Source organism: Nyctereutes procyonoides, unplaced genomic scaffold (assembly GCF_905146905.1).
Source record: "Nyctereutes procyonoides isolate TBG_1078 unplaced genomic scaffold, NYPRO_anot_genome, whole genome shotgun sequence".
Classification (NCBI taxonomy): domain Eukaryota; kingdom Metazoa; phylum Chordata; class Mammalia; order Carnivora; family Canidae; genus Nyctereutes; species Nyctereutes procyonoides.
Genome location: NW_026575140.1, coordinates 20,921,696 through 20,949,246, shown reverse-complemented (window position 1 = coordinate 20,949,246; position 27,551 = coordinate 20,921,696). Strand labels below are relative to the sequence as shown.

The following is a 27,551-nucleotide window of genomic DNA, read 5'->3' as shown; positions in this document are numbered from 1 at the left end:
TAGAGTAGGTAAGTTCATTTCCATTTTGTAAGGAGAGATTTATTTTGAGAACATTTGGGATAGTTACGTGCCTTCCAGAGTCAAATCTGGAAGAAATGTGATGCTGAACTCTGTCTTAGAATGAGGCTTCATACAGCTCCCAAAGATGGTGACCTCTTCCCTCAAGGCCTGTGGGATCGCCAGGTCAGACGTGCTGGATCTTCAGGATAATAAAACAGGGATCCAGTGCTGGCAAGGGGCTCCCACAAAGTCACCCAGCCAGGCGGGTCATGCTGACATTGGGAGCCACATGTCTTGTCTCTAAGTATCTCTGGGGTCATGCTCTGTGGAGCTAAGCATGACCTCTGGGGGTCAGATCATGTTTTATCCAACTGTTTCCAAGACTCAGCAGAAAGTGGAGGAATGTTCTTGCAATTGGCTGGAAGAGAAACAGAGAAGAGAGCAACATGAGCCGCCGCTGGGGCAGAACACGAGGTCACAGTCCGTGTCATCTACTTCCTTGCACCCCTCCCCCCCACATACACCAGTAAGATGCCTGTTTCCCTAAGACTGAATTCTTAACTTCCTTCAACTTTCAATCTCTCTAGGTATCGTCTTGTTTAGTTCCTAACACATCCCTCCCCATCATTCCCATTCTATAGATAAGGAAACTGGGACATGCAGAGTTGCAGGCATTTGCCTGAAGTCATATGTGGTGGGTCAAGAATTTAAGCCCAGTTGGGGCCACCTGGCTGCTCCCAGAAGCCACTGCAAACAGCCCCCAGCGCTTCCCTGTGGAAGCTCACTGTCCTCAGGGGATCAGGCCCACTCCAAGGACCATTCCTGTCATCAGCAGGTAATAGACACGTTGGCACCAATCCCCAAGGGCTCAAGAATTTCCTGGGGGACTTGCACTAGAATATTCTGGAATCTGAAACCCAATGTTTGCCTTTCAAGGACATTCTGGGGAAATAGGCTGCTTTCAAGGGCTTTTGCTTACCGTGTGTAGATATTCAGCTTTTACAAGGGTGAGGTGGGCATTTGGGTCTTACTGGCAGAGATGCTCCCAGTCTTTGGCATCATCCACAGGCATGCATCTCACCTTGGAGAGTGTCTGAGAGCAGGGCCTGTGCCTTCCTTACACTCTCTGGTGCCATCCTCACCGCTATCATTCTCTTCTTACCCCACTGGCCTCCCTGTGGCTCCTCGAAACCAAGATCTCTCCTGCCTGGGGACTTATGCTCTTCCAGCAACTTCTGCCCATGGACACCTGTTCCCCAGGTCTTCCCAAGGCAGCTGCTTCTCCTCAAAGATCTTGGCTCAGATATGACCTTCTCATAGCCCCTCTCAACCTGGCTACTCTGCCTCATGACCCTGTTCATTGTCTTCACAACACTTATTGCAGGCTGATTTCTCTGTTGATTTATTTAGTGTCCCCCTGGGTGTGGGAACCCTGGTCCTTCACTGCGACAGCCCCAGTGCAATGCCAGACACCATGCTGATAGCCACCCATGGCTGCTGGGGAACTGAGTGCTGCGCATGTGCCTGTAGAGGAGTTGGCACTTGAGGCTATCATGTGACAGAGGGAGGGAGAGGCAGAGGGATAGACTTCAGGGAACAACAGAGGACTCATCTGCTGTTCATGGAGGCATTAAGACAAGGAATGGAAAGGAAAGTTGCAACCTAGTCTAGTGTTTGGATTTAGGTCCAGATGGTATAGAAACTTCCACCTCTGGCTACATACCAAGTTCTCGTATTTTTACTTTGATATTGAGAATTTTAAAGTTCTACCCCCAGGTAAAGCCCCACTCTCTCCTCCCACTGGTCAATTTGGTGATTCAAGCTCCCAGGACACCTGGTTGCATAAACCCCCCCCCCCCATCATTGGCCACCATCCCTCCCACTTACCAGCACTGCTGCCTTATTGAAAGTGCCTCTGGGGTCCTTTCCCAGGCTCCGCCACATTTTTGGAGTCACCTTCTGCAAAAAGACTAGGGCTCTGTCAGGGCAGTGTCCTGTGTGCTGTGGTCCTGCCTGCATTTCTGGCCCAATCTACTGCCATTCCCTCTTTGCTCACTGTACACCAGCTGCAGTGATGGCCAACTTGTTTCCAAACTCAGGATTCACACTGGCTCTTCCTCTGTGCGCTATTTCTTATTCTCTAAGCTGAGCTTAAATGTCCCCTCCTCAGTAAGCCTTCCTTGACATCTGTCTAATATCTTGTCATACTGTTCTGTATGTGACCTCAATCACCCTAATCACTATTGTTATTAAATAACTACTTGGGGCTATTAATGTTTGTATTTCCTGCTTGATATTAGCTGCATGATGGCAGAGATTGAGTCTACCATAATCACAAACGTAGTCCCAACTTCTGGCACAGAATAAAGAGTGGTGCTTGAAAAATATGTGCTATGACTTCTTAGTAAAGATATGATGAATGGAAGGAAGGATGGATGGATGGATGAAGTATGGATGGATGAATGGAAGATGGAAAGATGAATGGAAGAATGGAATATTGGAAGGATGGATGGATGGAAGGAAGGAAGAACTGGTGGATAGATGGATGGAAGGAAAGATGGATGAAAGAATGGATAGATGGAAGATTAGGAGACTGGATGGATGGATCAATGAATGACTAGATAGAAAAATAGTGTCAGCATATTTTCAGTCCCCTAAATGATAGTAGGAAGGACTCAAGCATAGCTAGTCCCGAGTTCTAACATTTAACACGAAGCCACTTCTCTTCTATGAATGCCTCTTTAGCATACCATCATCTACTTTATTTTCCAATCCTAGTTCTCATTTTGTCCCCAGTGAGACATCCCTAAGCTGATGCCTCAGTCCCAGGCTGCACCCTAGAATGGCTCCTGCTCATGTCAGGTGCCACCTGGAAGGCTGCTCAGGATGGAGGAGAGATTTTCACACCAGAAGCATCTTGGTGTGAAATGCCAAGATTTCCAATGTTGGCACCACCACATTACCTCCAAAGGGCCATCTAATGGCAGAAAGGCAACTGGGAAAAGTATGGGCATTTCTCTTCACAGCAGCTTCAGACTGTAGCTCTTAAAACAGCCAATGGAATCCTATTTTTTCTTTTTCACTCAAGAAATTCTCATCGCTCCCTTAAGTTTCCTATGCAAAGGAAGCGTGTTTCCTCTCTTACCTGGGTATTCTTTGTAAAATTTGTGTCGGAGGAATCGCCCATCTGGAAAACAGCAAGAGGATTAAACTCCTTCCAGTGAGTTCATAAGGCCAAAACTATTTCATAAGAACACCAAGGAATTATTTGTGTTTTCACTACCATCCCCTCCTCCCAAGTGCGCATGGAGTTTCTAGAAGCTGCACGATGGCGATGTCACAACCAATAGAATGCAGAAGCAGACGTGAGAATCTAATTCTCTTCACACACATATTAGAAAGAACTGCAAAAATGTAAATCAATGCCAGTCTTCTGTTTGTGTGTGTGTTGGGAAGCATAGTTACTTGTAAAGAAATGTTATTTCTGTTTAATGCATGAGTTTATCATTGTCATTCTTAAAGGAATTAACACATAAATATTTTTAATGCCTTGGCTTTAGTTTAGTCAAGTGATTACCCACAGCCCCACAAAGGAGATCTCTATGGGATTCTCAATGTTTTTCGTGTGTGAGGGGATCCCGAGGTCAAAAAGCTTAGGAACCGTTGTCTGAACAGATGAACCAGAAACAGAATTTTAACATATTATTCAGCAAGTGTGATTACAAGCTATATAATTCACATGGGGAACACATGGTACTTTCTGAGTTCTTACTGCATGTGGCAAAGTAATGAGTTTTACTAATCCTCTCTGGGCCTCAGTTTACTCACCTAAAATGGGCATAAAATTAGCACTTCCTGGGGCACCTGGGTGGCTCAGTTGGTTAAGGGGTCTGACTCTTGGTTTCAGCTCAGGTCAGTGTCTCAGGGTCCTGGGATCAAGCCCCGTGTTGTCCAGCTCTGTGCTCAGTGGGGAGTCTGCTTGAGATTCTTTCTCCCTCTCCCTCTGCCCTTCCCCCTGCTCATGTTCTCACTCTCTCTTAAATAAACAAATAAATAAATGAATATTTAAAAACTAGCACCTCATTATTGTGAGGATGAAAATAATTTCATTTGAATCATCAATATGCAAATAATAGGAGAAACCACACGAGACTGCCATTTTTGTACGTGAAAAGTGGTCAATTTTTTGGAACGTCATACACCTGCAATTACTAAGGATTCTCGCTGTCAGTTGTCATCGACCCCACCACCCCCCTGCCCCCAGCCTATCACGGCAGTGAAACATTTGTGCCTGAAGTCTGGCCAGGTCACGCAGAAGTTTCTCTGAACAACACTGCCAGGAATGAGCTCACGCCTCCATCTCGGCACATCAGCTTTGTCAACAAAGCCCATTTATGCTAATATAATGTTATATGTCAATGATGTCTCAGTTTTAAAGATCACATTTACACAATAGCTAGACATTTTGTTTCCTTTTGTTTTGTGGCCATCCTAAAAAGCATCAGGGTGCTTAGAGCCCCACTGACATTTATAGTACAAGGTGACAGAAGCCAGCAGAGCGGATCCATACCCCCAGGCTGATAACTTATCAGCAATGAGGGCCACAGCTATTTTCTGAAGCAAATGGCTGGGTTTGCTGGTGGCGATGAAGCATTCCTGAGCCTTCCTTCTCCTTGGGGATGAACACTGGGGAAGGAGACAGAGGGATATGTGGAGCTGGACATCCTCCTCACACATATATCTTTACCAAACATGATTACATTTAATTTTTACGAAATAGATTTCCCCTGCTCAAGACTGAGTGATCCTCTGTTCTGCTCATTCGGCATTAGCAATTTTGCTCTGTCAGGGGCAAGCCTGGGAGACACAAGACCCTCAGTCTCTGAGTGACCTCAAACCCATTTGGAGACATGCACTGACTCCCTGGACCCTGCTCTCCCAAGAGTCAGATTTATTGCCTGTGTCAACATTTGTTTTCCTCTTGAGAACGACATGAACCCTTCCAATGTTGGGTTCCAAGCTGATGGGCTGTAAAACCTGAAAAATCACTGGCTAGGAGCTGGCTCTCAGAGGGGACTTGCATCTTAGGTGTGGGCATGAGATCTGAAACTTATTCTCAAATAGTTCCCAAAATAAATATGCAGATTTATATGGTGAGACAGTGGGGACCGGGGAGAGGAAGAGAGAATGGTAAAGAACATATTTTAACAACTGACAGATCATCGGGGTGGAGGGTTCAAGGTACGATTCTTGCAACTTTTCCAAAGCCTGAAATTATTTCTTTAAAAAAAATTTTTTTAAAGACTATTTATTTGACAGACAGAGAGAGAGAGGGAGAGAGAGCAAGTGCACAAGCAGAAGAAGGGGCAGAGGGAGGGGGAGAAGCAGGCTCCCCACTCATGGGGATCCTGACACGGGGCTCGACCCCAGGACCCTGAGATCATGATTTGAGCTGAAGGCAGATGCTTAACCAACTGAGCCACCCAGACACCCTGAAGTCTGAAATTATTTCAAATATGTAGTTTAAAAAGATAAAACTTAAATAAAAGGCTTCTTTTTGGTTAACCTGGGATGAGTGCCCCTGTTCCTCCCTGAGGCTGTTGTCCTGAGGGAAGTTGTTGGACATCAAGGCATTTCCAAACTCCCATATAATTACCAACAATTGTTGCTCACTGGCAGCCTCTGGGAACAAGGCTAGGAGGAATTTCACTTACATTTCCAGCTGGAAGGCTCCGATCATTCCTGAGGGAGGGGAGAACACACACACACACACACACACACACACACACCACACACACTCACACACCCCATGGGCTCTGCGGCCCATGGATTGGCTCAGAACTCCCCCTCTGCTCCTCGTTAGCTGTGTATACTGTAGGCAAGTTCCTCTTCCATAAGACAGAGGATGGCGTGAAGTAGATGAACTATTATTAGCCCATTTTACAGATAAGGAAAATGAAGGCCAAGAAGGTTAGGCTACTTGCCATACGCAGCAGTGAGGAGCCAAGTGGCCACTGGATCCCAGGCCGTTTGGTGGGAGAACATGCTTATAACCCCAAACAGCAGGTGGAATGTAGGAGAAACCACAAAGATGCCTACTATGGGCAATTCTTTTTTTGAGAGAGAGAGAGAGAGCTCAAGTGGGGAAGGGGCAGAGAGAGAGAGAGAGAGAGAGATAGAGAGAATCGACGCGGGGCTCGATCTCCCCACCCAGAGATCATGACCTGAGCTGAAATCAAGAGTTGGATGCTTACCCATTGTGCCACCCAGATGCCCCCTTTTATGGGCAACTTTTTCAAAGCTCAGCATTCCAGGAGCCAGGCTTCTCGAGACAGTTCTAAGGTCTCACAATCAGGCTATTTGCAGTGATGATGATGCTAACTGCATAGCACTAAATGTGTCCTTCTTGAAACACTTCAGGAAAATACGTCGTCAAATCAAGAAAAGAAGTGCTTTGGCAGATCATGTACCCTGCCGTGTTCTTCCGGCCTCGGTGTTGACCCAGGGTGCCATCCACAGCTCTCAGGGCTGAGAGATGCAGAAGTGGGGACTGGGCCCTGAGTCTGGGCTCTCAGAGTCCCAGGGAGCTCATCTGTGACAAGACCAACCCGCATCTCCCTGAAATTCCAGATTCTTTGCTTGCCACCCATTTCTTCCAAGTCCTGTGACCTTACGCCTCGTGTGAGGCTCCAGGTATCACTAGTGGCACCTGCTCTGTGGTCCTGGCTCTCCTTGGGAAAATCGTGCAGACTGAAGCAATGCCATTCATGCCCTTTCCCGGTTGATTTAATATTTACCATTCACCTCCAGGGAAAAAAAGGAGTTAAGTCATACTGAATGCTCTTAGCAGAGACCCTGGGAAGTCAAGGGTTCTCAGACAATTTTAAAAAAAGATAGAAAGAGGCCAGCCTGGGTGGCTCAGCAGTTTAGTGCCACCTTCGGTCCAGGGCCTGATCCTGGAGTCCCAGGATCGAGTTCCACGTCAGGCTCCCTGCATGGAGCCTGCTTCTCCCTCTGCCTGTGTCTCTGCCTCTGTGTGTGTGTGTGTGTGTGTGTGTGTGTGTGTGTGTGTCTCATGAATAAATAAATCAAAATCTTAAAAAAAAAGAAAAATGGATTTAAAATATCTGATGTTTACTGAGCACCTATTATTGCTTGGCTCTGCTCTGAGGGCTTTACATGTATGATTTAAATGAATTTCCAGAACACCATACAGTGGCCTCATTTCACAGATGAGAAAATGCAGGCTCAGAGGCTTGAAGCAACTGATCCCAGCTAGGAGGTGGCAGGGCTCAAAGACCTGGGTCCCATGCAGGTGAAGCAGGGAAAGGGTGGACGACTCAAAGCGGGAGGCACAGAAGTAGGAGGACAGGAGGAGCTCTCGGCCAGGTTTGGGGAGTGCTGGTGGTTTTCTCTGGGACTGGTGTCCCTGTGGGGTGTTCTAGGGAGAGTGGGGCAGGGGCAGGGGCCAGGAGCATGGCACGGGGCCCGCACTCACCTGCCTGCCGGCGCTGCTTGACACACTGCCCGCGGTTGGGGATGCCCTCGGCCACATCACCAGGGCTCAGGATGTGGCACTCGTAGCCTGAGGGGCAGAGGAGAGGCTCCGCCCCGTCCTCCGTGGTGCTGCAGGCCTCGGCTGTGGGAGGGACACATGCCCGGGGCTTGGGTGGGAGCAGGGAACCAGAGGGTCTGCCTCCCACTGCACCCCATGTTCCAGGCTGTGCCTTGGCTTTCGCTCACAGTGGCGCGTTCATGCACATGCACATATGCACACACTTGCCAACACACAGGGACAGTCCAAAGTCACATGATCCCAAACACCCTCATGTACATAGTGACATATACACACACATGTGCACCTACACACATGCTCACGTCATGTGTGTTCATGCACAAAAGCTTGATGCATACACAGATATGTGCATGTTCACACATACAAATCCTGTGCCTGTATCCACGAATCCTGACACACACGCATGCACTCACATCTACAGCCACAGGCGTACACACACATTCATACACAAATCCTGACACAAACACATTTTTGCCACCGTGGCTCTTAATACACACACACACCTACAATCACACACGTTTGCCTGCACATAAATGCACATTCACGCAGCACAAGAACAGCTGCACACACTCACAGATGCAGGTGTGCACACAGATGTGTGCAGAGTCATGGGCAGAGTCACATATGCACAAGGGCACACACCCGTACCCTCCAGTTCTCTAGATCCCAGGGCTGCTGCCTGCTGTCCACCCACCTAGAGAAGGCCTCACTCTCAGGAAGGAGTGAACCCTTTATTATGATTTTAGGAGTTTGAAAGCCAACCCCAACCCCCTCCCTCTCAGGTTTTCCCTCCCACCCCCCACCCCTGGCAGAGGGAACGTCAAGCCCTATACTGTTCTGGGGATTCTGAGAGCCTGGCCAAGCCCCAGCCACCACCCTTTACATCGGGTGGGGAGTACTGAGTATCTGAGCACGTGACAGCAGACAGCCTGCTGGAGCAGAGGCAGCCTGAGATGGAGGGACCCTAGCTCAGATGTCAGGTTGGGCTTCATCCTGTAGGCACCTTGCAACACCTCCTCAGGGCCATCCAGAAGCCAGCCGTTGCCACCGAGCCATCGAGGTTTCGGCTGCACTAGCCAGTCTAAAACTAACAAAATAAGGAATGGTTAAATTAAGCCCCCTCAACCACCCCCCCCCCCACCGCTCCTCAGGCAGCTGAGAAACGCCCCAGTCTCTGGGAGTGTGGGAGCCTACACTTCATGAGAAACAGAGAGGCTCCCTGCCATACATTGGCCCAGACTTTCAGTAGCAGAACTTTGAGTTTCCTCCACTAGGTGGCCAAGTTGGAGACTACATTTCCCAGCCTTCCTTGCTGGTATGGCCACATGACTGAGTTCTAGCCAATGGGATGCGAGCAGAAGTGATAACATGACTTCCTGCCTTGTCCCTGCACTGATGCCTCTTTGCTCTCCACCCTCTGGCTTTCCCTCTTCCTGCAGCTGGAAACACTTTGATCATGCAGAGCAACAACATGGAAGGAACCTGGGTACCTGGATGACTGGAGTGGGGCCACCTACCTGCCATGGGCCACCGGCTACTCTGGCCTATTAAGCAACAGAGGATTAAATGCCTAATAGGTTGGGACTCCTGGCTTTATGGGTCTTTTTGTTATAGCAGCATAGCTGGCTCTGTGGACACTACGTTTTTATTTTTAATTTTTTAAAGATTTTATTTATTCATGAGAGACAGAGAGAGAGAAAGAGAGAAGCAGAGACACAGGCAGAGGGAGGAGCAGGCTCCATGCAGGGAGCCTGATGTGGGACTCGATCCCTGGACGCCAGGATCATGCCCTAGGCTGAAGGCAGGTGCTAAACCACTGAGCCACCCAGGCATCCCGCCCCTACGTTTTTAACAAGATCAATCCACATGGTAGACTGTAAAGTGTTCAAAATCCCAGAGCAGGGGTGGAGAGCCCAAATGCTTGCAGAGAGCTGGTAGGTGACATGAATAAGAAAATCCATGGCGAACTGGAGGCAGTCCCGGCCTCAGTGGGTCAGCTGCTGGTCAGCGCTGGCCAGCGATTCCCCATGTTCCTAGGGCCTATGAGTCTGTTTTTTTTTTTTTAGTCTGTGTGTTTTTTTTAAACCTTGTAGATATTATTTAAAATATAAACTCCTGGTTTTTAAATGTTGGCAATTTTTTTTTTAATTTAGGCACTTAGGGATGCCTGGGTGGCTCAGTTGGTTAAGTGTCTGATTCTTAATTTTGGCTCAGGTCATGATCTCAGGGTGGTGAGATCAAGCCCCATGTCAAGCTCCATGCTGAGTATGGAGCCTGTTTGGGATGCTCTCTTTCACTGTCCCTCTGTCCCTCCCCACACTCTGGGCACCCCCTACTCTCTCTTTCTTAAAAAAAATTTTTTTATGTATTATGGAGAGCAAATAAAACTGGTCTGGCATCACATTTATTTATGACCTCTGTTTTTGTTGCACTCCAAAATATGACAAAAAATAAAGAGGTTGATGTGCTGTCTAGGGCCTTTTAAGGTACCTAGTTGGATATTGGTAAAAATGCTGCTTAGTCTTTTCTTGAAAGGAACACAAGATGATCGTTAGTTGCTCACAGGGTGCAGACTGGAACAGAAGAGCAAACCAGTGGTTTGCAACTTCCTACTGGAGGGATGACATGAGGAGGTTCTGCAGGCATGATTTCCAGTCTTCTGCTTCTCCCCTCCTCCATCCTACCACCTCGGACCACATGATAGAAAATGTTTTCAATGCTAGTTTTTACTAAATAGGAGAAAGTATTACTATTTCCTATTTGTATGTTTTGCCTTGGTCAAAGGCTTCTGAGTAGTGGGTCAGAAGTGGGGCAGGGGCAGGGGCCAGGAGCATGGCACGGAGCATGGTACATACACAGTTTGCTGCAGCATGGCACGGAGCACGGTACATACACAGTTTGCTGCATTTTTTGAAACTGAAACTTGGTCAAGGTCTCCCATTAACTTGCAGACCCTTAAAGGCCTGGGGGCACAGGGTCTCCCCTCTCTGTGCTTCAGTAAAACTTCTTGGGACCACTTGCTAAGTGAATTTCCTGCACCCAAGTCCTTATCTCCAGGTCTGCTTCGGAGGGAACCTACCCAAAGATTGCTACAAAGTGTGTAAGATGCTTAGAACAGGGCCTGGTGCATTTCAGGTCATCTGCTCATGTTAGATCAGTGGTTCTCAAAGTGGAGTGATTTTGTCCTCATGGGACATACAGTAAAGTTTGGAGATGCTTTGTGTTGAAACAATGTGGGGTGGGGGTACTACTGGCATCTCATGGTGGAGGTCCAGAGATGCTATTCCACATGTGCCCAGGTCAGCCCCCGACCCCACCCCAAACTAGAATTATCTAACCCCAAATGTCAAGGGTGCCAAGGATGAGAAACTCTGTGTTAGATGTTGTTATTATTACTATGACTAATAAACAGCCGGACTGCTCTGCCTGGCCAGCGAAAACTAGTCATTCACTGATTCGCTAGTTCATTCAATATTCACTGAGTACTTTTCAGGTGCCCAGAGAGGAGTTCAAATGGTGGGCATTCAGCTGTGAATGAAACAGACCAAACTCTGCGGTCTGGGACTGACCATCCAGTGGGGAGAACAGTCAATGCACAAATAAAACACAAAGTTCTAGATTGTGCTATAAAGAAAAATTAAGCAGGAAAAGGTGGGTAAGAAATGGCTACAGGATGGTTTGCCATTTAGAGAGGGAAACCTTCCCCGAAAAGTGATCATCACTTCAGGACAAAGATCTGAAAAGGGTAAGGAAGTGAGCAATGTGGGTGTCTGGGAGAAGGATGTATCAGGCACTGAGGGATCCCCACATATGGGTCCCGATCCTGGAGTAGGAGTCCCGTGTCCCTGCAGTCAGGGCCTAAAGCAGTGGATGCTTCTCCACAGTCGGAAGACTGGATGGAAACACCAGATTTGCCTGTTGTGTGATCTTGGGCAAGCAACTCAGCTTCTCTGAGCTTCTGTGTCTTCAGCTGTAAAATAGGGATGGTAACGGTCTCTCCACACCATAGGGCTGTGTGAGCATTAAATGAGATGATGTATGGAAAGGCTATTGGGAAAGTCATGAACAGTTGTATAGTTTGTGCACTGCTCAAAAGCTCCTGGCGTAGGCGGCAAGTGGGGCTAGAATCCCTGTGCGCTGTCACTCCCAAGGAAAGGAAACCTTTTTTGGCTTATCCACTCAGAGGAAAGTATCTTTCTGTGCTTCTTCCACCAGCAGGGCGTGCCATGTTGTCTTTTTAAATAAAGGCGCCCTCCCAGCCTGCCTAGTCCCTTGACAAGAGGCTGTGCTCAAACGCAGGGTAGACTGTAATTATGAGCATTATTGAGGGTGCTGAGTACCTTGTCACTGCTGTGACCTCACCCCAAAGAAAACAAAGCGGGGCCATTCTTGCTTTGGCCTTGGGAGGAGGGGGTGGGCCTGCCTTCTCAAGCCACCTCCATCAATTTAGGCCCAGGGCACCTAGAGGCCTCTCCCTGACAGGTGCAGTCCAAGCAGGCTATTGTCCTGTAAAGGCTCAGCTCCAAGCAGAACTGAGAGGGGAGGACACTTTACTTCCCCTATCCTATCCACTCAGGGGCACCTTTTCTCCGCCCTGGGGGACACACTGCCCACCTTCCCCCAGTATCCCCACAGGCTCCCTTCCAGCCCCTCCCAAGCCTCTCCAGAAGGGGTCTAAAATCTTCCCTTCAAAGATGAATGATTCCCTGAGGGCTGTTTCTCCCAAAGAAATTGTCATTAAGATTCAACAAACATCTTGATTATCTGCTCCCTGCCGGCATAGCGCATGTTCAGAGTCCTCCAAGAGCTGCACTTACTCACTTCAGTCCTGTTGTGCAGCTGGGGGCATCTCAAGGGGTGACCAGCTAACCGGTGGACTTGAAGCCAGGAGCCTGCATCCCCCCTGCCTCTCCCAGGGACACCCCACCTGGCCAGGGGAGGTCCTGGGTCTCCATCTCAAATATACCCAGGGCCAGGATGGTGTGGGAAGTGGGCCTTGTGGGGTGGGGTCTGGGGTGGGGTGGGGGACTGGAGGACCCGCTGCCATCTAGGGGCTCCTGAGGTCCCGGCGGATGGTGGCACAGAGAATGTGGTCCAGGATTTCTAAGAAAAGCTGGAGATCCGGATTTTTTAAAAATGAGAAATCTCCCCATCTTCTAAGGAGGGGGCATCTTCCCGGAATGGGCCTCTCCCCGGGGCCATGCGCGCCCCCAGGACGGTGGCGGTCCGGCAGGTGGCTGGATGCCTGCTCCGCGGCCCCGCTGGCACACGGCACCTCCCCCCGCAGGTCCCCTGGGCGCCCCCGCCCCCCACCCCGGGGCCCGGGGGCCTACCTGGAGGGGGCGGCACGGCCTCCAGGCAGGCGTAGGCACAGCCGTTGTAGCAGCAGCGCCGGTGCCGCGGGCACTCGGAGTCCGCCTGGCATCGCGCAGCCTGGCAGGCGCCGGGGGGCAGCGAACGCGGCGGCGGGGGGCAGCGGTCGGCGCGGGGTTGCCAGGGACCCGCCGCCTCCTCGGCCTGAGGGGACAGCGCGCGTCAGCGGCGGGGACCCGGTCCCGGGGGGGGGCGCTGCCCCGGGCCGCTTGCACCTGTCGTGCCCGTCGGCCCCGCGCCCCTCCTGCTGCAGACGGGCACGCTCGGGTACGCGTGTGCGCAGCGCTGCGTGCACACACACACACACACACACACACACACAGATTCCTCTGTGTATCTCTTACAGTCCGTATGTTTGTGCAGAGCTTTGAGAATTTCCAAATCACACCGAGGATGGATAAATTCACACTTGGGTAAATCTCACAGGATACTCAGCGAGAGAAAAAAGAAAGGCCAGCTCAAAAGAGAACACACGGCGCCATTCCACTTAGACTTAGTTCAGACACAGGCAAAGGTGTTGTCTGTTGTGAGAAGTCAGCGGGGTGAGTCACCCGGTGGATGGCACAGGACCAGGAGGGGGCACGGGGGTCCCTGGGGGCCGGCCCCGTTCTGCTTCCTGACCTGGGTGTCCGTTACACGGTGTTGGGGGCAGCTGGACATGTGATTTTCCCACTTTTTGGTATTAGGTTTCAATAAAAAGTTAAAAATAAGATACAGTATTTAACATACAGGAATTATGGGCACATGAGCAATAAAATAAGCATTTTATTTTTAAAGATTTTATTTATTTATTCATGAGAGACACGGGGGGGAGGGGGAGAGAGGAGAGAGAGAGAGAGAGAGAGAGAGAGAGAAAGGCAGAGGGAGAAGCAGGCTCCATGCAGGGAGCCTGACGTGGGACTCGATCCTGGGTCTCCAGGGGTCTCCAGGGTCACACCCTGAGCTGAAGGCAGCATTAAACCACTGCGCCACTGGGGCTGCCCATAAAATAAGCATTTTAGAGATGAGTTTGGGGAACTCTGTCACACCAGGCAACCCATACTGGGTCCCTCTTCTACTAGGCCCCATCCTTGCTGGGGACATTGTTCTGCTTCTGGATTTGAAAACGGGCTGTGCGGAGGGCAGGCCTTCCACATCCCTACACACGCGCGTGCGCACACACACGCACACACACAGAATAGGTCCATTAGGTGAAAAACACCCTGGCCTGCCCCGCCTCCCGACCTGTGCCTAACCTGCTCCTGTCACCTAAACCCCTATCTACCCCCTGCCCCTGCCCCCCTGCAAATGTTTCCATATTTCAAAATCCTGCCCTCCTGTACAAGTAAATGATGCTTATCTGCAGACTGGAGACTGCAGCCATACAAACCTGCTCTTGGCCCGCTTATGAAAGATCACCAGGATCTTTGGTGGGTTAGGAATATTAAGGTGCAGAACAGCTTGTATGCTACGCACCTAACGATGTTTTAAAACAAGCATATGCACACTCACGTAATATATATAGGGCTTGCCTAGAACATTTTTGGAAGGATGCACTAGAATACACAAGAAACTGTTATCACAGGGATCCCTGGGTGGCGCAGCGGTTTGGCGCCTGCCTTTGGCCCAGGGCGCGATCCTGGAGACCTGGGATCGAATCCCACATTGGGCTCCCGGTGCATGGAGCCTGCTTCTCCCTCTCCCTGTGTCTCTGCCTCTCTCTCTCTCTCTCTCTGTGACTATCATAAATAAAAATTTAAAAAAAAAAGAAACTGTTATCACAAATTGCCCTCAGAGAGGAGCATTCAGTTCTGAAGCCAAGGGGCATTTTTCCTCAATGTATATTCATTTGCCCCGCTTCAATATTATGTTTGCCCTGCACAGGTGGCTCAGATGTTGAGCACCTGCCTTCTGCCCAGGGCGTGATCCTGGAGCCCCGGGATCAAGTCCCACGTTGGGCTCCCTGCATGGAGCCTGCTTCTCACTCTGCCTGTGTCTTTGCCTCTCTCTCTCTGTCTGTCTCTCATGAATAAAAAAATAAAATCTTTAAAAAAAATAATTAACACGCCCTGCAAATACTATGTTTTTTCAATTTAAAGAAGGCAATCAAAAAGAGAAGTATTAGGAAGAATTTTTAATTACAAGAAAAATACTTGTGTTAGTTTAAAAAAAAAAAAGAGCAAGGAACACAATGGCATAGGCCCTCTGACCTCAATGGAGTAAAAAGAAGGAAGGTCAAAGATGTGTCTACATCCTCCCCCAGCTCTAACGTGGCTGCAAAGTCCATGCACTGCCCGCAGTGCCCTGCAGGGGGCGTCGAGTCTCCGAGGACGGGTACCGACCAGGTGCCTCTTGGAACTGGTGCAAGTCCAAGGGCCCCCGGTTTTCAAACTACCTCCCATGGAGCCCCTGGGACTTAGAGGGAGGGCAAGAGAAGGAAGAACCAGTGACCTAGTGGGGCAGGGGCAGCCTGGGGAGCATGGTGCTCATGGCCCCACTCCAGCTTCACTCAGAAAATGCACCTTTTTTTCCCATAGATATGTGTCATTTCATTTGTGAAATGTAAAAATGAACACAAAGCCAACCTTTGGCATAAAAGGAAACGAAGGGTTCAGGAGATTCATGCTTCTCCCCCCAAACAAAGGGGAGACCAGAGCATGGATTTTCAAACTGGTTCAGCCTTTTCACGACCCCCTGCTCAGGTCGGTCCCCGTAATTCCTGTATCATTGTGAATAATTCTCAAGCTGCAAGCAGGGGACATAATCCCACACCATTAGCTCTTAGTTCATTTTCTTCGGAATTAACAAAATTGGACCCATGTTGGGGCCCGGCCATTGTAATCTTAATCAAACCTGACAGCTGCCCCGGCCTCCTTGCGAGGGTGATGAGGCCAGCGTGTACATGGTCAGGAGGCTGTTCGTATGCGAGGCCTCATTTACAGAACTGCCTGGAACCTGCAGATCAGAGGTCAAACACGGTCACTCCCCTCTCCCCGCACTTCCCCCTTCAGCCTCCCAGTCCAGCTTCCCACTTCCGGGGACACCAGGAGGTCCCACCAGGGGGTGTGCGGAGAGATCAATTTTAGATGTGCCACGCTCTCCTCTCCGAGGAGAATTCAAATGTCGTCTCCCAGAATTTGGAGAGAACAAAAGAGATAAGCGCCTTAGAAGTCAAATCTCCTGAGTTATTTACGGTGCAGCCCAAACAACAGATGGTCATGGGTGATAAAGGACTGATTTCACGGAGGGGCCCAGATTAAAGGATTAAATGTTTTGGAAAATATTTCATGTCATGCAAGGTGACGCTCAAAGAGGGTCCTAAAAACATTGTTTCCCGGAGTTCTGAGAAAGAACTGGCTTTTTATCAGAGAGATAAATAGATTGCCCCCCAACCACCTGGCCCCAGCCCAGTCCCCCAGGGTGTCCCAGCCCCTGGAGGACAAAGAGTTAAAGGTCAGATGGAGCTGGCTGGTCCCCCTGCCCTCAGCCCCTGCACTCACCCTCTCCCTTGCTCATTCCTGTTCAGCACTCTTGGCCTCTCTGAGGTCCCTGGAACGGTGCCACCCTGGGCCTTTGCACAGGCTGTGTGTCTCCTGCCTGAGATAGCAGCCTGGCTCCGCCCTCACCTCCCCTGGGGTCTCTTCTAACACAGGCCCTCCCCCTGCTTTACCTAGCTTTGTATCTCTGCCCCTGTGGGAACACTGCGGACCCACCCACTCATCGGAGTTGGTTTCCCCATTCTCCACTGTGCTCTCCTTATGCACTGGGTTTGGTTCCCACCTGTGTCCGGGGCCCCCACAGCAGTGCCTGGTGTGGAGCAGGTGCTCAGCATATTTGCGGTGGGTGAAAGCTGCCATGGTGATGTTGCCGAAGTCGAGCCGACACTTGCTGGCAGTTCGCCAGTCATCTCCCTACGGGCTTCTGTCTTGGGACCGTGTGGTTGGCACTGCTGTCCAGGAGGCCTTCACTGATGGCTGCTGTCCCTTTGTATCCGATCCATGGCGCACCTCTTGCCGAGCATCGGCACCCTCCTCTGGTCACGTGAGGCCAGCAGAGGAAGTCCTATTACTACCCACACTACAGATGAGGCCCCTGAGGCCTGGAGAATGAAAGGCTTGCCCAAGGCCACAGGTGGGGAAGGGTCATGAGCCCAAGTACTCCACCCCTCTCTCCCCAAGCCCAAGGAATGCATCCCAACTATACATCTAGAATCAGGCCTCAATTTCTGAAGGTTTGCTCAGACTCCTTACTCCTCCTGGCCTTGAGGCCTTCCACGCGCTATTCCCTCCGCTTAACTCTCCCCGGCTGCCTCCCCTTCCATTGGGGCAAGAACTTAGGAGCTGCATCTGACCTGCGAGTCTACCAAGATGGATGGGGCTAAGGCCTGCGGCCTCATCAACACTACAGCTGAGTTCAGCAGGGATCTAACTCAGGCTTAGGAACTAGACAAGTCTGGGCTTATTTGGGATTTTTTTTGTTTTTTAGATTTTTTATTTAAATTCAATTTAGTTAACATATAGTGTATTATTAGTTTCAGAGGTAGAATTCAGTGATTCATCAGTTTCATATAACACCCCAGTGTCTTTCCATCACAGGTCCTCCTGAATGCCCATCCCCCAGTTACCCCCTCCCCTCCCCCTCCCCGCCAGCAACTCTCCGTTTGTTTCCTACAGTTAAGAGTCTCTTATGGTTTGTCTCCCTCTCTGCTTCGGTCTTATTTGATTTTTCCTTCCCTTCCCCTCTGTTTTGTTTCTTAAATTCCACATATGAGTGAGATCATATGGTAGTTGTCTCTCTCTGATGGACTTAGCATAATACCCAAATGGCGAGATTTCATTCTTTTTGAAGGCTGAGTAATATCCCATTGTGTATATACCACTGCTTCTTCATCCATTCATCTGTCGATGGATGTCTGGGCTCTTTCTGTAGTTTGGCTCTTGTGGATATGGCTGCTATAAACATCGAGGGGCAGGTGCCCCTTTAAATCACATGTTTGTATCCTTTGAATAAATCCCCAGTAGTGCAATTGCTGGGTGGTAGGGTAGCTCTATTTTTAACTTCTTGAGGAACCTCCACACCGTTTTCCACAGCAGCTGCACCAGTCTGCGTTGCCACCAACGGTGCACGAGGGTTCCCATTTCTCCAAGTCCTCATGAACACCCGTTGTTTCCTGTGTTGTTAGTTTTAGCCATTCTGACCGGTGTGAGGTGGTCTCTCATACAAGTCTGGGTTTGAACTCCATAGCTCCGTGATCATACAGGAAGACCACTGATTATCTGAGCCTCTGTTTTCCTCATCTGCAAAATGGGCACAAGAGCTGTCCCTGCTGCTGTTGATTGTAGTGGGAGCTGATGAGCTCGCAACTGAGCCATGGGCAACGCCAATTGTTGGAATTATGCTTACTTTTCTTATTGTCTTACTGGCAGCCTTCGAAGCCTCTTGTCTCACAGCCAGGAGTTTGTCAGTTCAGGGTAGCTTCGGTCTTCGCCTCTCCAGGTCTTCCTTTCTTCCTGCCCCCTTCCTGCCCTCTATCACTCACAGGACGGTTTGGGTTTGAGGCTGCGGCAGGGCTAAAGAAACATGAGAGCCTGTCCCTGCCCCCAAGGAGGCTGGATCTAGCTGGGGACGGAAGACGCACCCACAAGGAGACACTCAAGCAACAGTGCCATGTGGCACTTGGCAGCCTCACTATGTCTAGTCGGACGAGGGCAAACAACTGTCAGAATTCCTAAAAGGAAGGGGACACCTGGAAACAGCCATGCCCAGCCCCAAGGATGCCCTGAAGTAGCATCTACCCCACTCTGTGGTCACCATCACTGCCCCCATTATACAAGTGGGGGGACCGAGGCACATAGTCACTGCCCCGGGAGGTCTCATCCATAATAACAGCAGGGCAGGCAGCATTTATGAAGCTCCTACTGTGTGCCAGTGCTGAGCTAGGTCCTCACATACTGAGTCTCACTGAATCCTCTCACATAAGCCTCTGGGGCTGCTGCTGTTATTCGCCTACTTGACAGATGAAGAAATGGAGGCACAGAAAACATGAGGGGCCTTTGCCCAAGGCCAAGAGGCTGGTAAGCAGCAGAGGCAGGAGTCGCACCTGGGTCTGTCTGAATCTGGCGCTTTCCTGTGCTGGGAGTCTGGATCCAAGGAGCGGCTTCACCCCCTTGCCTGTGAGTTTCCCTGCTGCTTGGTCAGCTCCAGGAGGTGGGGGGGGGGTTCCTCACATGCCCCTGCCACCTGCCTGCCCATGGGCCAGCCCCAGCTCAGGACACAGTCCTAGAACCACCTGCCCCAGGGACACATTCTACAAAGAATACACCTGGCCCCCATCCTCTGCAAGCCCATCAACCCTGCCCTACGTGGCCATTCAGGCAAAACTCAAGTCCCTCAGACAAATGAGGGGGCCCACCCCAGACTGACAACATCCTTCACAAAAATCCCAGGGCAACCTGTGATTTCCATCTCTTGTTTTCATTCCTGCTCAGGGAGTGTATCACAAGTCCATGTCCGAACAGCTGCCGAACACACATTGATGGTACAGTGTAGACAGTTCTGCATGCCTTCCTCCCATAAAGACGACTCCCTTGAGGCTCCCCACCTCCCCCCCCCTCCGGTGGCTCTGTTTTTTTCACTCCTCAGGGAGCTGGTTCTGGAGACCTCGGTGGATCTTCAGAGCCATTGTGCTGCCAATACCCTCAGAGAGCAGGTCAAGGGAACGCCAGGTCTGGACTCTCTCGGTGGAAAGTCCAACTCTCTCGGTGGAAAGTCCAATTCTTGGCTCCTACACAACCAAGCAGTCTGGTATCCAACCAAAGGAGGCTGGATACAGAAATAATTGCCCATCTGTACTGGGGGACACCATAGAAGCCTTTGAAAAGAGGACACAGAGCTATTGTATCAACATTTTCACCATATACTGTTCAACAAAAAACGCAAGGTAGAAAATCATGTGAAGAAGCCAGACACAAACTCCACGAAGCATAGGATTGCATTGACACGAACTCTCCAGAACAGGCAAATCCGTAGAGATGAAGAGACACGGAGGGGACGGAGAAGGGGGAGCCACTGTTAGCAGAGTTGGGGCTTCCTTTGGGGAGTGCTTTGGCACTAGGTAGAGGTGGTGGTTGTGCAACATTGTCAATGTGCTCAGTGTCACAGAATTGTATGCTTTAAAATGGTTAATTTTACGTTATGTTAATTTCAGCTTCTTAATAAAAAAATTTGGGGGGACGCCTGGGTGGCTCAGTAATTGAGTGTCTCTGCCTTTGGCTCAGGTCATGATTCCAGAGTCCTGGATTGAGTCCTGCATCAGGCTCCCCACAGGGACCCTGCTTCTGCCTCCGCCTCTCTCTGTGTCTCTCATGAATAAATAAAATTTTCTTTAAAAAATTAAAAAATTAAACAATAGAAATAAATGAAAACAATATGTGTGAGTGTAGCCATTTCATGGAATAGTTTAGGCACACACACACACACACACACACACACACACCCCAAAGTGTCAACAGAGCTTATGTCTTAGAGGAAGAATTTAGATCTTTTTTACATTAGTTATAACTTTCTGGATTGTCTGACTTTCTTTTACGGTAAACGTTATTTTTCTAACCAGGAAACATTTTTGAGTCATTTCCATTTAAGGAGAAAGAATCCAATCTCCAAAACTGCCCTAGTATACCGGTTTCCCTCCCTCTGTGCTCTCCACCCCCTTCATCCTGCGTGTAAGAGCTTTACCCTTCTTTGGAATGTTCCAGCGACTTAACGGCCAGACCAATAAAAGTGCACCCCAGGACTGATTTGTTTGGTGCCGGAAGAAAGCCAATTTTCTTCTAAGCATTACTTGCTCTTCCTCTGGAATTTGTACGTCAAAGATCTAAAAATATACCTCTCTTTAGAACAGAGTCTTCGTGTTCAGTGGGCCTTGATGAATGCCATTTCCTGACGCCTTGGGACCTCCGCACTGGGCTTTGGGAGTGGAACTGGGTGCACGGCTAGGGGACTTCCTCAGACAGGTACTCAAAAATCCGGATCTCGCCCCAGGCACAACCCCATCTCAGTGCATGACGACAGCACGCTGGCATCCACGAGCACTGCTTTGCACAGGAAGTCTTCTGGAACATTCCATCCCCTTCTATCCTGTTCTAGAAGGCTTAAACGTAATTTATTCATTCATTTAATGGCACATTCATAGTTCGCAGGCTGACTACATGCCAGGCACTGGACTGACTCCGAGGACAGCTGAGCTTAACCAGAAGATATCCCTGTCTTTACGTGGCTCAGTTCCAGGACAAGTGACAAACCTCAAACCAGACTTCACACAGATAAAACAAATGAATTGCTTTATTTATTTATTTATTTATTTATTTATTTATTTACTTACTTACTTACTTATTTACTTATTTATTTATTTTTGTCATCCGCAAAAGTAATTAATGAAAAACTAAAGCCACAATAAAAAACATTATCCTGCAGATAATAGTCATGGAGCTAAATGCACTGAAGAGGTCGGGAAGATATAAAAATGTTTAAGGGAACAGTCTTCTGAGGAGAAGACGAACTACGATATAAGTGTGTCTGAAGCAAGCACTGGGCATGCCTCCCTGGGGTGCTGGGGACAGAGGGGGCCACCGTCCAGTGTCCTGGTCACATGGATCCCGTGGACCTTCAGAATCCCTAAGATGTACCTTAGGTTTCCACTGTCACCCTTTTGAAAAAATTAATGCGGTAAAATATACATAATATAAAAATTGCCACTTTAACCATGTTTAAGTATATGATTCAGCGGCATTAAATTCACAATATTGTGCCGCTGGAGTGTCTATTTCTGAAATGTTTACATCACACGCACAGAAATTCTGTTCTCATCAAGCAGTTCCTCCTCATTCCCTCCCCCGGCCCCCGGCACCTCTATTCTGCTGTCTCTATGGATTTGCCCCTTCTGGACATTTCGTACAGATAGATCATATGGTACATGGCCTTTAGTGACTGGCTTCTTTGATGTAGTATATGTTTTCAGGGCTCATCTGTCCTGTAGCAGGTGTTAATTCCCATTTTTATGGCTGAATAATATTCCACCGCATGGAGAGGTCATATTTCTGTTTTTCATTTTGAGCTTCTGGACCTTTGGGCTGTTTCCAGCTTTGGCTACCTCAACTAGTGCTGCTTGGATGCACTAATGATGCACTAATCATGCACTTCCTCTCTGCTTGCCTGCCCCCCCCCCCCGCCACATGCACACCCCAGATTAGAGCCCCACAGGGTCCCGGATGCTTCTTCCCTTGCTCATTTCTACCTGGAATTAATTTCAGGACTGGAACCTCAGATGGGGAAGCCGGGTCCAGAGAGGAGAAAGTGATTTGCCCAAGGTCACCCCCCAAATCAAGCTACCCATTTACTTTTCCTTCCTTCCTTGATCTACCCAACCATCCAGCCAGCTCAATCCGACCCCATTCTTAAAATGTTTCTGCGTGCCCGTGATGTACCAGGCTCTGAGCTGGACACAAGGCTATGGCCAAGCCTACAGAAGGGTTGTGTCACCTCAGCATACCACTTCCTCTCCTCCTCCCCCATGGGGAGCCACGAACACCTCAAGGGCCAGGAGCTGCCCCTGCTCCTCTAGAGGGAGGCATCTTAGAGGTCCTGATGATGGGATCCTGCAGAGGTGTGAGCTCATATCTTTCATCAGGGGTGCTGGTTGCCGGCCCCAGAAGCTGACTCTGTTGGTTCCCAGAAGCAGACCGTACGAGTATCCCAGGGCTGCTCTAACAAAATACCATGAGCTGGGGGCTTGAAGCAATAGCAATGTGCACTCACACAGCTCTGGAAGCCAGAAGTCAGAAATCAAGGTGTTGACAAGGTTGGTCTCTTCCGGAAGCTCTGTGGGAGAATCTGTGTCTGCTAGCTTCTCGTGGCTCCTGGCCATCTGACATCCCTTGGCCTGTGGAGACATGCCTCCAGTCTCTGCCTCTGTCTTCCCCTGGCCTTCCCCCTGTGTGTCTGCTTCTGTTATCTCTTCTCGTCTCTTCTCAACAGCCATATCGGATTAAGGGAGGGCCCACCTTACCCCCAGATGTCCTCATCTTAATTAATTACATCTACAACAACCCTATTTCCAAAGAAGTTCGCATTTACAGGTACCAGGGGTTAGGATTTGAGCCTTTTTTTTTTTTTAAGATTTTATTTCTTTATTCATGAGAGTTGCACAGAGAGGCAGAGACACAGGCAGAGGGAGAAGCAGGGTCCCTGCAGGGAGCCCATTGAGGGACTCGATCCCAGGATCCTGGGATCACACCCTGAGCCTGAGGCAGACACTCAACCACCGAGCCACCCAGGTGCCCCTAAGTCTTTTTTGAGGGACACAGTTAAACCCACCAACACAGACCTGAGACCAGGATTCTAGTGCAGGGCATATGTTTGGGAGAGGTCCCAGGAAGCTTCAGCAGGCATCCATGGAGCCCATCCAGGGACTGTTAATACACAGGAGACTGGAGCTCAGACCCAAAGGGGACCTCTGAGAAACTGTACAGACCACTCTTCAGAGGTGGTCATCCCGCCCAGGGATGAGGAGCCGGGGCCTGGCCTTTGGTTCCATTTGTTCCCATGGTGTAAACACCCCAGCACCTTGGCCTGTCCTGGGTGCCAGCTGGGCATGCCCCCCACCAGAGAGATCCAGGCTTCCACTGATGAGGGCAGATGGGAGGTCTGCACAGCTCCAGGTCTCTGCCTCTCCCCCTCTTGCTAACTTGGCAAAAGAATAAGAGATGCAATAGAAGGCGCTGGAGCTCGCAGAAATCACAAGGGGAAGGAAACCAGCTTGGGGAGACTGAGGAAGCTGGGTCACAGGGCCGGGGCTTGTTGCCAGCTTCTACAGGGCCAAGAGCCATCCGCACGAAAGCGGGGCAGCATGTATCAAGGAGGGGCACCCCTGCCCTCACGGCTGCAGCCCCTCACTGCCCGCTCTGTTGGGCAGGCACCCCCAGGCATGGTGCAAACTGTCCAACCATCTCTAGCTGCCTTGGGCAGGCACTTGGGGAACAAAACAGACAGCCACAGCGACATGTGGAGACCATTGGGCAACCCAGCCCCTGGGCCGACATGACACGGTGGCTGCAATGGGCCCCACGTGGTAAAGTTTGTTGAGAGGCTTCTAGGAGTTAATGTGCGGTGAACACTTGTCCCGACACACAGCAAGTGCTCAGTGAAGAACTGTTTCACTAAGTGCCAGGAAAGAAAAGCTCCCCGCAAAAGGCCACTGGGCTATTCCCAAACATTCTGTTCTCTTTTATCCGGCCTGGCAGATATTTGGTTCTGTGCGTTTGTCTGCCCTGGTTTTATTTTCAATAGTGCACACATAGAGGGGGGTACCCTGTGCCAGGCACGGGGCACACAACTCCCCGAGGTCTCTTCCCTGGGGGACCACAGCCAGGCTGCCTTTCCCACGCTGCAGACCAGGAGACCGAGGCTCAGAGACAGGAGCCCCCTTTCTCACGACAAGTGTCCCCCAGTGGCCTCCTTGGAGACAGAGGAAGTGCCTCCCTCTCTGGTGTGTCTCTAAGTCCTCAGGCAGTAAAAGGAACACAGTGTTTGGGAAGAGCCCTGAACCCACTCTGCCCACAGCTACCACCTCCACCCCCATGTGCAGAAAGGGGGAAGGGACACCTGGTGCCAGCTGGGCTGGACGACCAGCCTTGCCATCTCGCCGTGGTGAGTAGGCCCCTCATGACTGTGGGCGCCAGGCCAGGAGCTGGACAGGGTCGAGTGGCAGCCCCTCCACGCATGGTGTCTCCCCACCCAGACACCACTAATAACCACAAGAACAGAGAGAATTAATTGTAAGATGGAGTGAAATCATTAGCAAGTGACACAGTTCTTATAGGGAGCATCTACTTCCTTTTTAACATAAATTATATAATTACAGGCTTATAGGATTCCATTTTAATAAGGGCACTGTTTAACTCTCCAGAGTGGGTACAAGCTGGCTGCGGCACACTTCTGGACACCCGCCCCACAGCGCTCCAGGGGCTGGGGCTGCAGACCTGACTCAGTCTGGGGCGGGGGTGGTAGGTGCCCCGTGAGGGGAAGTCATGCTTCTGAGCGTGTGGGAGCTGTTGCCTATATTCCTAATTTCCCTGTTGGGCGTTTGCAAGGGCCCTGGAGGCCATCTGGGCCTCGGCCTTCATTTCCCAGGTAATGACCAGAGGGGTAGTGAGTGGCCCGAGGCTACGCAGCTCACTGGAGGTGCCACTGAGGTGAATCCCTGGGCCTGGTGCCCACAAGTCAACAGCCTGTACCCCTTCCCCAGGTGCTTTCTCTTGGCACGAACCTCTCCCGTGTCCAAGCACTGGGGAGGGATGATGATGCCTGCTGATAACCAGGGAGAGCTCCAATCCCAGGGCGCAAACTTGAAGCACTTGCCTTCTCGCAGATGGAGGCTAAAAGCAATCTGGTTTCTGAAGCTCACCTGCCCAGGCCCCATGCACATCGTCCCCAACCAGCCCCCTCTCCATTCCTCCTACTGAGATGCCACGGCACTTGCTCCTATGACACTCTGGGACAGAGTGGGGATCAGACCAGATCACGTATTGGAAATTTCTTTGTTATCCTAGAACCAAAGTGCTAACTACTTTGGAGGACTGAATCGTCCTGTTGGGCCAGCAAAGAGCATGGAGGTGTCAAACCTCCCTCCTTGCACAAACCAACCCTCTCCCGTAGTGAGGGCTGCCCCCTCAGATGCACCGTTTTTGCCTCAGTATACCTCTGCCCATATTGATGTTTCTTCCAGGAATATCCTTCCTCTTCCTAATTCTTAATAGTTCTTCAAGATCTGGCCAGGGTCTCACCTCCTCCAGGAAGACTTCTATGAATACATTGTCTCATATGAGCTCTCCCTTCTCTAAACATCTACCATCATTTCACTTGCTCCGATTCTGTTCTACTCCTAGCGGCCTCCTGCTTGACCTGAAGAATGTGAGCCCATGAGGCTAGGATTAGCCTCAATATAGTTTCATGCATCTCATCATGGCAAGAGTCATTAAACATTCCCCTTTCACACTTATTTATCTGACAAACTCCTATTTATCTTTCAAAGCCCAATGGTGAATGTCCCCAGCCCTGGAAAACCCTCCCCGACCCTTCCAGGGTAGAGCTGAACACATTCTTCTGTGCTTCCAATGCATTTGCTCATAAATTACCCATAAGAATGTACCGAGTGCCAAGTTAATGGCAGGCGCCTGGCGTGGCACAGGAACACTGTACTGAATGAGACAACATCAGGTCTCACACTGAGGAGCTGCATACCCCCCAGGGAGGCAAGCACCAACCAATTTCACAGTAATTTAATGAAGTCACCAAGATGCACTGAGCACTTGCTCTGTGTTAACCACTGCATGCATAGCAACCGTTTCACCCCGAGAGAGCTTTGAACCTACCCTGCCTTATGCTCCCCATGTGGGAAGAGGGCACTAAAATGACACCCTTCCACCCCCCACTCTATCTCCTAGTCCCCTCCCAGCTTTATTTCTCTCCTTGGCACTTGTCACCAAACACACTATGTTTTCCTTATTTCTTACTTACTCTCTGCCTCTCTCACAAAACTGTGAATTCCCCGAAACAGGGATCTGATGTCTGTATGCCCACAGCCCAGGACAGTGCCAGGTCAACAGTGGCGATCAAACACATTTGTCAAAAGGAACGCATCACTCTTTCTTTTTCTGACGAGCTCACTGGCGCTCAGAGATGTCAAATAAATTGCCCGAAGTCACACAGCTGGTGAGCCGCAGAAGCTGGATTCCAACCCAGACACCTGGCTCTAAGGCGCATGCCTCCTGCCGTTTGCAATGTTGTACCACCCCTTTGTAGTGCCGCCACATGTCACCGGACTGCCTTCCCTACTCAACTATGTCCCCCTCGAGGGTGGGAGCTGGTGTCTCCATCCTGCAGCCACAGGACCGCACACAGTGCCTGGCCCTGAGCAGCTTCCACGGACTGTTTACTGAATGAGTAAATAGCTGCATGAATGTCTAATTATATTTTATAAACATCTGGCTATTGATTGTTGAGACAAAACACTCAGTTTTAAGTCCCTGGAGTCTTCAATCGGGTGCTGCCTGTCAGGAGAAAGTATACTGTGGTAGCCAAAGGCATGTCACAATCCCCCTGCACATTTTTGGGGTGCCCCTCTGCTGCTTTCCCGACAGACAAGGAGCCTTGTGAGGGCGGTGGTTCATCTGCCCACCTCCCGACCCTGGCACACTCAGATAAAGATGCTGCCCTGCCCGAGTTTGGGGGGATCACCTCCCAGCCTCCCTTTCCCGGGCACTTACGCGGGGCTTCTCGGCCAGCCTGGGATGCAATGCCCGTTTCCAGAGATTCTTGGCAGAACTGGCTTCCAGGAGAAGCAGCAGGAAGCACAGAGCCCAGATGACCTTCCTTCTGCCGCTGCCCATCCTGCGGCTGGAAAAAGGCATTTCCTCCCACATGTTCAGAGATGAGGGGCCCTCTGGCTGGGGGGGCCTACAAGTAGGGAGCAGAAGTGTGCACGGTCTGCCGGCCTCTTAGCTCTGCTCAGCCGGGTCCCTCGGATCATGTGTCCGCGCCCAGCACGTGCCCCCACCCCTACCCCACC

At 50.3% G+C, this 27,551-nt stretch overlaps 1 protein-coding gene across 1 annotated transcript; it reads right to left on the bottom strand.

Annotated features, from left to right (window-relative positions):
• WFDC1 (WAP four-disulfide core domain 1) lies at positions 1-27,551 on the bottom strand. The gene is made up of 7 exons (XM_055306002.1): positions 27,250-27,551; positions 12,910-13,093; positions 8,580-8,663; positions 7,499-7,639; positions 3,146-3,187; positions 1,888-1,959; positions 1-418 (listed from the first exon to the last, which is right to left on the bottom strand). Exons 1-6 carry the CDS (start codon positions 27,403-27,405, stop codon positions 1,901-1,903), a joined length of 666 nt encoding a protein of 221 aa, XP_055161977.1. The 5' UTR covers positions 27,406-27,551; the 3' UTR covers positions 1-418; positions 1,888-1,900.